The sequence below is a fragment of the Cynocephalus volans genome, chromosome 17, assembly GCF_027409185.1.
Source record: "Cynocephalus volans isolate mCynVol1 chromosome 17, mCynVol1.pri, whole genome shotgun sequence".
Taxonomy (NCBI): domain Eukaryota; kingdom Metazoa; phylum Chordata; class Mammalia; order Dermoptera; family Cynocephalidae; genus Cynocephalus; species Cynocephalus volans.
Window position 1 is genome coordinate 14,250,346 of NC_084476.1, and position 10,840 is coordinate 14,261,185.

Here is a 10,840-nt window from a genome sequence, read left to right on the forward strand (position 1 = left end):
CTTGAGCATTCCAAAAATCTGTTGCCATGACCTTTGCTCTTGACGAGTCTGCTTTTGTGTTGACTGGACCGCTGCCACCTCTCGGTAGCCATTGCTTTGATTGTGCTTTGTCTTCAAGATTGAACTGGTAAAGCCATGTTTTGTTTCCTGTTACAGTTCTTCGATGAAATGCTTCAGGATCTTGATCCCACTTCTTCAAAATATCCAATGAAAGCTCTGTTCTCGTCTGCAGCTGATATGAGCTCAATAGTTTTGGTTTCCATGGACCACTAAGTGCTCAACTATCTTTTTAGTCAAACTTGTGTTGGCTATTGTTTCTGCCATTAATTATCAGTCCTCTTCAATTAGGGTATGAACAAGATTAATTTTTTTTTCTTGCAAACTGCTGCTGTGGGCTTAATCTTCAAAATTGGCTTGTCTTGTCTTAAAATGAGTTATCCATTTGTAAATTGTTGATATTTTTTGGTGCGAGGGGGCATTGTTTCCATAAACTTTTCATTAAGAATCAAAGATTTCACCCTTCTTCCACCCTGGCTTTCCCATAAATTTAATGTTCTTGCTTCAATTTTAGAAGAATTCATGTTGCTCTGATAGGGGTTCATTTCAAACTGATGTCTTATCCTTCTCCATGCCTTCAGATATATTATAATAAGTTAGTGAAAGTTTATTTTGGTCCCCCAAATTTGCAATCCAAGCATAATTTTTTCATAATATCCATTTTCCATGAACTTTTTGAAGACAACTCTTATCTACACTATGGAATGCTAATACTAAGCATTTAAAAAGAAGGAAATTCTGTCATTCTCAGCAACATGAATGAACCTGGCGGAAATTATGCTAAATGAAACAAGCAAGACAGAGAAAGACATAAACTGCACATTTTTTCTTCTATGTGGAATCTAAAACAATTGAACTCAGAAGCAGAGAGTAGAATGATGGTTATCAGAGCTTAGGGGGTAGGGAGAAAGGAAAGATGTTGGTTAAAGGGTAGAAATTTAGAGTTAGAAGAAATAAGTAAGTATTTAAAGTGAGGAATGTGTTAATTAGCTCGAATCAATCATTCCACACTGTATACACATATCATAACATCACTATGTGCCCTGTTGTAATTAAATATGATTCTATTCTGTCAAAAAAAAAAAAAATCAGTGTACTTTTTCATTTCATCATGTACCTGACTCCATCTCCCTCCCATATGAGGTTTTTGATGTCACAATATCCATCTTTTTATATTGTTTATCTTTTAACAGTTTATTGTAGCTGTTATTATTTTTTAATAGTTTTGAATTTTAAACTTCATAATAGAGATATAAGTGTTTTCCACACTACCATTACAGTATTAGAGTATTTTTAATTTAAATGTGTACTTACTTTTAGTGGCAAGTTTCATACTTTCATGTGTACTTGTGTTACCAATTGGCATCCTTTTCTTTCACTTTGGAGAACTCTGTTTAGCATTTCTTGTAAGACAGATCTGTTTGTGATGAATGTCCTCAGCTTTTGTTGGTTTGGGAAAATCTTTATCTCTCCTTCACTTCTGAAGGACGACTTTTCAGGGTTAGCAGTTTTTTTTTCCTTCAGCACTTTGAATATGTTATTCCTACTTTCTCCTGGCATGTAAGGTTTCTGCTTAAAAGTCCAAGGCTGGCTGTACTGGAAATACCTTGTATGTTGTTTTGCTTCATTTCTTTTGCTGATTTCAGGATGCTTTTACTGTCTTTGATTTTTGAAAGTTTGCTTATAGGATGTCTTGGGGTAGTCTTTGGATTGAATGTGATTGGAGACCTTTGGTTTTCCTATACCTGGATATTTACATTTTTTCCCAGGTTTTGACTGTTATCTTCTACTTTTGCTTTAAATAAAATTTTTACTTCTTTATCTTTGTGGCACTGGGTTTTACTAGGGTGGGCCAGGTGTTGATGTCTGAGCAAAGCCCAGTGCTCACTGCCCTCTCTTTCCCCTAGTGGAAGGTTTTCCTATCTATGCTGTACTGCCTGAGGCTGGGGGAGGGGCAATGTAGGTAACATAAATCTATGCCTACCCACTTAAATGCATTTTTTCTGGTTTCTGTGCTATATCCAGGTGCTTTGATCTCTCACTTGGTTTCCTTAGCTCTTACAAAGGTATTTTTGTGCATCAACAGGTGTTCAAATTGATGTTACTGTGGAGGGTGAGTTCTGGAAAGCACTATTTTGCCTTCTTGTTGATGTCCAGACCTCTCCTTTTATGTCTTATTTACAGTTTTACCCAGTTTCTTTGGAGTAGAGCTTTTTCTTCACGATTCAGAGAGCTCTCTAACATGTTAGTTTCATTTGCTTTGTAATTTTTAATGAAGATAGTGCAGCTATGGGTGTCATATCTTAAAAGTGATTGATGACTTCAATGAATTCTCTAATGTTAGAATTTCATTTGGAGATTTTGGGGAATACCAGGGACTTCTAGGATCTTACAGATAAGAATGAGTTTACAATCAGTTTCTTTCCTCTGAAAATGAATGATGACAGGGAGAGGATACTGGCCCAGGAACCATAAGACTTAGATGGTCTTAGATGTGCTGCTAATAAGCTGTCTGATATATTAAACATTTTATCATGAAAAATTTCAAAGAAAAATACAGAACATAGTATAATTAAATGCCATGACATATGACCTAGTATAATAATTGTTAGCATTTTGCCACTCTTGGTTCATCTATGTACCCCTCTTTCAAATTTTTTAATTGCTGGTGAGTATTTTAAAGAAAATCTCAGACCTCACATAATTTCATCAATGTACGTCAGGATGCATATTTAAGAAATGAAAAAGTGTTTAAAAACTACAATATCATGATCGTCCCTGAAAAATTGACCTTAATTCACTGATATCACCTAATACCTAAACCATGTTCAAATTCCTTTGTCTTAAAAATTACCTTTTCCAGTCCATTTTTTAAAAAATCAGAACCCAAAATAATGTCCACAATTGACATTTTTGTCATTATATTTCTTAATCTATAGTCTTCTAACTACTTTTTGGGTATTGCTTGCTTATTGGTACCCAATGAAATAGGGCATATTGAACCTACTTGGTAATTTTTCTTCTCTACCTCTCTTAAAACCTGATTTAAAAAACATTTCTTAATTCTAAGTTAGCAAATAATAGGTAATCATCAAACTTATTCCATTTTTCAGATCTTGTAGCCATTACCCCCAAATTTGTTTATTGTCATATATATGTACATTGCCAGAGCATTTATACATTAAATATTGTACTTTCTCCTATATAACTATCATTTTGTATTAGTTCTACAGGTAAATACATGATTTCTGTTCATCACCAATTCTTAAGTTGGTGTCTCTTCACTCATTTTGTTGTATGCCTACACTTCTCCAGCATCATTAGGTCTTACTAAGGATCACTTTGCATTTACATTTGAATGGACAAAACCCTTATAAGTTTTAGCTTCTGTTCTTAAATTTGCCTGCCATAAATTTTGGTGAGTTCAAGCTAATTAATTTTTGGATTTTTCCTATTATCAGCTCAGGCAGATACTATTAATTGTTTCTGTTTTGTTTTGCTTAGATGCTGACACCATATGGGTCATGTAGCTTTTGGTCATTTGTCCATACCTCCTTGTATTTTAGGATTTATGAGGATGCTATTGTCTTAGAGTTATTTTATTATTCCAGTTGTGCTATTTTCATGAGACTACAGGGGGACTCAAAATCTAAGCTGCCCTATTAGGTCTAATGATAATACAATTAGAGCTTCACAGAAAGAGAGAGAGATTGGGGCAAAAATATATTTTAAGAAATTTTGAACTAGTTGTTTTTTTCAAATATAAAGAAAAATATCTATTCATATATCAAAGAGGCTCAATAACCCCCAAGAAGGATGTACACGAAAGAATCCATACATAACCATGGTCAAATTGCTGAAAACCAAAAATAAAACCAGAGCAAAGACAATTTTCCTACAGGAAGAACCAAGGTAAGAATGACAGCTTACTTTTTAGAAACAATGCAAGCCATGAGACGATGGAACAATATGAACACAAATTAAAATCATTGTCTCCGTATTCTCTCTCTACTCGTTCCTTAACCCACTACAGTCTAGCTCCTTTCATTCCTTCATTGCAAATCCACCAAGCTTATCGATAGCCATCATGTCACTAAAGCCCATGGACAATTTTGAAGCTTATTTTGCTTAACTGTCATCATATTTTGATGCTGATTAATAGCCTCTGCCTCTTGAAACTTCCTATTTTTGGATTCTATGACTTCTTTTTTAAAAATCCCCTTTGCTAATACCTTCTCTATCACACTCTTCCATGACAACCATATTCAGCACTCCTCCCCAGGTCCTCAGATCTCATGCTACACACTCTTCTTAGTTGATATCACTTACTCTGATAAACAGGCAAAATATGTTCAATAAATGATATTTCCCATAGTTCAGAATTGATTAAAATCTCTAATATTTATGTACACAGAATGAGTTTGTACTAGAGAGACCCAATACATTCCCTTTACGATTCTTTTATCATTGCACAGCATTATAGCATTATTCTCTTATTGTAATCAATCAGCCTCCCAGGTACCTATATGGTGCAAGGAGAAGCTGGCAAAGAAATTTCTGGTCTGTTCTCAAGGGCTATGCAGAGGCTTTACATCCAATGTGGCAAGATGTTCAGAGGACTGCTTAGACCCTTTCTCTGATTATATCTACCTTCATAAGAAATTTGTTTCCTTTTATGATGCTTACTAGCAACTTTCCAGGTTAACTTCTGGGCTCTCTTGTTTGAATAACAAAAATACTAAAGTCTTCAAATACTCCTTACCACTGCGGCTCACTCCTTGTGAAAGCTAACAGGATATCTTCTGAGACTTAGTCTCATATTCTGACAACCACAGCACTTCAGCTGCAAATGAGAAGTGTAGGACTTATCTGAGGGCCAGACTGGGAACTCTTTTACCTTAAAGTGCTATCTTATTGTCCCTTGTTATCTAGGATTCCTTTTGGTTTGAACATTTGGGAATACATATAGGATTATACATAAAAGATCTGGTTTTTGTAGTGGCCATGCATTAGTTGAGGAAAATAAGTCTGGGTTGGTGGCAATATTAGGTCAGAACTAAAAAATATATGCTGGGATTCTTGGGGTCAAAGGATTTTTACTTTTATGAGTGAATGTAGTCTGTAATCAATAAATTTATTTTTAAAATATATGCCAGGAATTCCTCACATTCTAAAGTAGCTTATAGTACTTGATTAAGCATGAGAAAACTGTGGCATATAAATAAAGGGAGTGGAAAGTACATCTATCTTCTACTCCAGAATTCCCCAAACCAAGTGATTGGGGGGAGATAGTGGTGAAAACCAGTGTGCCTGTACAAATATGAAGGCTGCTGCAAATTGAGTTTCTTTCCTGGCTTGGTGGTTACTCCCTGATGATTGGAGGAGGACATAGTGAAAGCAGGGACCTTGATGTTGGATCCTAGACGTTCCTGTGTTCCACTAGACAACCACACACCTCCTGCTATATCTTTAAGGCTGAAAGACTTGTATTCAACTTCAGGTCCTGTCATTAATAAGCTTGTGACCCTGAAAAGCTGATGATTGTGAGAACTTGATGAAATAATTGAGGCTAAAGGACTCCAGAGAGAGTGTAAGTCTGACACTACTATTGCTATTGACAATCGCAGAATGAGGGAGGATTGATGAAGCCACAAATTCACACTACTGTGTTTGTGTGTTAACACAGTTGTGCAGTCGTCAGCAAAACTGTTCACAAAATACTTCCGCCTTTTCATCTTAGAGGCACATGGTTGGATTGTGTCTCCTGGCTCCCTGTGTTTGGGTGAAGTTATGATATTAGCTGTGGACAATGAATTATGGTCAGAAGTGTTGTGGGTAACTTCTACTCGGATTATTTAATGGGCAGTGTGAAATCTTGAAGAGTCTTTCTCAGCTCCTGACAGAGTGATGATTAATGTTTACAATGGTGCCTGATCTGTCATCGTGGGTTGCTGAGTATTTAAAACAAGCAGCACCCTTACACTATTTTATGGTGATCATGCAATGTGAATAAGAAATAAACCTTAAGACTTTGATGTTGTTTGTTTCCACAGCACATCCTATGTTATTCTGACTGATATACATTGCTTTTTCCAGAATATAAAGAGCAAGCTAGTGAGGATGCTGGGCATGTGGAGAAAGGAAGAATTAAGGGGGAACAGAAAATGAGATGAGTACAGATGTTTACCTACATATGATGGTTCAACTAAGGATTTTTTGACATGACGATGGTGCAAAAGCGTACACATTCCCCAAATACTGTACTTCAAATTTTGAGACCTTCAATACTTTATTATAAAATAGGCTTTGTGTTAGATAATCTCGCCCAGTTGTAGGCTAATATAAATATTCTGAATATGTTTGAGATAGGCTAGGCTAAACTATGATGTTCAGTAGGTTAGGTGTATTAAATGCATTTTAGGCTTACTGTATTTTCGACTTACAATGTGTTTATCTGGACATAACCACATCAAAAGTCGAGGAGCATCTGTATTGAGAATTCACACTGTCATGACACTTTGGTGTTGATAGGTGCAGTAAATATTCTTTGCAGATTCTGCTGTCTTTCAAGTCATACTTTCCTTTCTTTCCTTACTCTCAAATTAGAAAAGTCTCATAGGTCTCTTCACTGTCTCTCCATCACATTCCAATGTTTATTACCTCTACATGCTCTGGTGAAACGATCATGCTCTATATGAAATGATCAGCTCATTTCCTCATCCTTTGAACCTTCCTCTGTGCAAATTTAGTCTATCCTTTGGGATGACTTTATGTCCTTCTTTCAAGAAGTCTTTCCCAATTTCCTACCAAACCCATGTAGTTTCTTTTGGAAATGAATGGGATTTATAACTCCTTCACTTCTGGCCATTGTCAGGCTTACTGAAGAGTTATTTGTAGAAAAGCTTTATTTCACTGTATGGGTGCCAGACCATTGAAGGTTGCTGAAACTTCTTTCCTGGAATCAGGATTTCTAGCAGAACCTAGCCAGGGATTGAATATGTATTTGGTCAAGGGCACTGACAAAAGCCAAGCATTTTACTACCGGGCCAATGCTTTTATGGCATCCAACTCTGCCTCTCATGTCCTCTTTGAGGGCCATGTGGAAAAGGGGTAGGAAGGAAGGGTAATCTGAAAATCTCTTAGGTCATCTCCCAGTTATGACATCCCATCATTTTGTTCTATGAGTGCATTCTGTCCCTTAATTTCTTCAACCCCCTTTTCATATCTTTGTTCCTCAGGCTGTAGATGAAAGGATTCAGCATGGGTGTCACTACTGTGTACATAACTGTGGCTACCCGGTCCTTTACCACTGAGTACATGGACAGGGGCCGAAAATAGACATAGATGACACTCCCATAGAACAGGACCACCACGGTGAGGTGGGAGCCACAGGTGGAGAAGGCCTTCCACTTCCCAGCTGTGGAAGGGATGCTGAGCACAGTGGCGATGATTCGTAGGTAGGAGAAGAGGATGCACAGGAAGGGGGTCGCAATGACAGCCAGGGTCTCTGTCATGACCACAATCTGGCTGGAGGATGTGTCAGAGCAGGACAGCTTTAGCACAGGCTGGGTATCGCAGAAAAAGTGCTTAATGACATGAGAAGCACAAAAAGACAGGCGAGACATGAGTAGCACACGGAACAGAGAGTGCAGGTGGGAGATAGTGCAAGAACCCAGCAGCATGAGGAGGCAACGTCGTGGGTTCATAAACACATCGTAGTGCAAGGGGTAGCAGATGGCCACAAGCCGGTCGATGGCCATGGATGCCAGCAGGTAGCTGTCAGTGTTTGCAAAGGCCATGAAGAAGTACATCTGGACCAGGCAGCCCACGTAGGAGATAGACTTTGTGTCTGATAGTAAATTCAGCAGCATCTTGGGTACAATGACTGTTGTGAAGCAGATATCCATGAAGGACAAATTGCTGAGAAAAAAGTACATAGGTGTATGGAGCCTGGGGTCAGAGTGGATGGCCAGGATGATGAACACATTCCCCGTCACAGTGACCAGGTACATGATGAGGAAGATGGCAAAGAGGGGTTTCTGCAGCTGAGGATTAGAAGAGAGGCCCAGGAGGATGAAGCCTGAGGTGCTGCTACTGTAGTTCTGTAACTCCATACTCTGGAATTCCAGGACAGGGTTTAGAGAAGCAGTGGGAGAGATGCAAATGTGAATTTGATCAAGACATCTTCTTCTTAACCTCAAGCCTATAAAAAAAGGACACTACTATTACCAAGGTGTTTTAAAGAATATTTACGTCTGTTGCATAGGAGTTTGCCAGGCAGTGGAGGAGGAATAAAGCATAAGTAGAAGTGGGAGTAGCCTATCTAAAGGTGTGGAGTGTTACACGTACACCAGGACAAGTGCAGGAGATACCCAGCAATTACTCCCAGTGGTACAAGAGTACCGGTCCCTGAGCCAGGATTCAAATCCTGCCATTTACCACTATGTGACCTTAAACTACTTTCTTGACTTCTTTGTGCCTCTGTATTTTCATCTTTTAAGTAGAGATAGCAGGCTTTGTGAGAATTAAATGAGTAGATTAACTTGAAGTGCTTAAATCAGTGCTTGCCCAAAGAAAGTGTTCAGAAAATGTTGGCTTTAATTAATGCTATTCCTCTCATGTTTTCCATTAGAACATGAGGGTTAAGAAGGCTCACTTAAATAGTGGTTACCAGAGGCAGGGAAAGGTAGTTGGGGTGGGGTGGGGAAAGGTTGGTAGACGAATGCAAAGTTACAAAGTTATAGTAGTAGGTAAGAAGAATAAGTTCTGGTGTCCTGGGGTATCGAAAGCTAATGGTAATATATTGTATATTTCAAGATAGCCAGAAAAGAGGTTATCAAATGTCATAACGATAAAGAAATGATAAATGTTTAGGTGATACATATGCTAACTATTCTGATAAGATCATTATACAGTATATGCATGTATTGAAACAATAAACTGTGCCCCATAAACATGTACAATAAAAAAAATTAAAAAACAATAAAAAGAAAGCCTCACAATATTCTTATTTGAGTTCAATGATTCCTGTGGGATTAGATAAATGCTGCACCCTCAGGTCTGCACATTGTCTTGGAAACAGCTTTCACCATTTGGCACTGGTTTTAGGAGGTAAAACATACAGTGTGTATTGTTTAAATAGAGAAAAAAAAAGTACTAAAATAGGCCACGCATTGGAACAAATACGGTGTTCAGATTGCTGGTGAGGCAAACAAAACAAAACAAGACAGCATGTTGAACCAAAACAAGAAAAAAAAAAAAAAGAGAGAATGTGTGCTTCAAGAAACTGCATATGTTAAGTGAAACAGGCTAGGCACAGAAAGAAAAAAAAAGAAAGAAAGAAAGAAAGAAGAAATAATTACAATAATGTACTGAACTTTCAGAAGGAGACAGCAGGACTGTGGTTACTAGAGGAGGGAAAGGGGAAGGGGAGGTTAGCAAGAAATTGGTTAATGGACACAAGGAATGATCATGTTTTGTAATAATGAACATGCTAATTATCTTGATTTGATCATCACACATTGTTCACAGGTATTGACATTCAACTCTGTGCCCCACAAATATGTATAATCAATTATCTTTCAATTAAAAGAAAAAGAAACTACAGAGAAACAGACAGCAAAGTCCAACAAGGGAAAAGTTAGAAAACTCCAAGCTGTCTTCCGATTAGAAACTGAAGGTTTTCCTTGTGTGCTTAGGAACTTCTACGTGGCCTAATTTGTCTGAGTTCTTTTCAATTCCCTTTCTAAAGGTCCTTGTTAGGTTGTTTCTTGACCGCTTTCTTAGTCTCCCTTTTTTTTGTTTTTTGTTTCAGGGGAAGAGGTAGCTGGGTTTGACCTTGACTCATGATGCATTCATGCAAGGCATCCACATGAACGAGGTCGTCGCATTCAGTGTCTTCTCTTATTCATAGGTTTGTAGGTGGTAGTGGTAGTGGAGATAGGACAAAAATAAACATCAGAATTAATTAATACTTCTTGGTACTAGAGAATTCAGATGAGATTTTCTCAGATCTTCAGAGAAAAACTGCTTGATACTTAGGCATTTCTTTTTGGCTAATATGACCTGGATACTTTATAAGCTTTTGGTCCAGGGATGCCACTCAAAATAGAAATACCAGGAATAGCCTATGTAACTGAGATTAGCTCTTTAAATATATTAATTGTTCTGATTGCAAAACTATGAAGTCCTCATTCTAAACATTTAAATATTACAAGAATATAAAACTCAGAGTGTAAAAGTCCAGTTTCCACCAATATCATGAAAAAGACAAGGCAAAGATAGTCCCCTTAGCATTATTAAGCTACATTGCTCAGATGGTGGAGCAAGCTAGCAAAAAAGTAAAATGAAAGAAATGGAAGGCAAAGACATTAGAAAAGATGACATTGTCATTATTTTATTTTTAGGTATCATAATTGTGTACCATGAAAATCCAGGATGATATCTGAAAACCTTTTATAATCTATAATGATTTCATCAAAGTTGCCCAACACAAAATAAACATAAAAGTATTAATACTGTTTCTGTGTTAGAAAGATGTAATGGGAAAATAGTTTTGATTGACAATGGCACAAAAGTCTAAAAATACTTAGAAATAAACCAGAGGAACAACAGCAGCCAAAAAAGAGTGATACCTATCTCAAGAATCTATAGAACACAACACAAAATAAAAATCTGAATAAATGAAAATGAAGACTCTATATTTAAAAATGTCAATTATTTTCATATTAATGAAGTTTAATGCACCACTACTAAGTCCCCAAGGAAATTTTTAAAAAATTTA

At 37.1% G+C, this 10,840-nt stretch overlaps 1 protein-coding gene across 1 annotated transcript; it reads right to left on the minus strand.

Moving 5' to 3' along the window:
- Window positions 1–7,235: 7,235 nt before the first annotated feature.
- On the minus strand, window positions 7,236–8,271 carry LOC134366005 (olfactory receptor 1L4). The gene has a single exon (XM_063082418.1). The coding sequence runs from the start codon at window positions 8,169–8,171 to the stop codon at window positions 7,236–7,238; it is 936 nt and encodes a 311-aa protein (XP_062938488.1). The 5' UTR covers window positions 8,172–8,271.
- Between the last annotated feature and the right edge of the window lie 2,569 nt (window positions 8,272–10,840).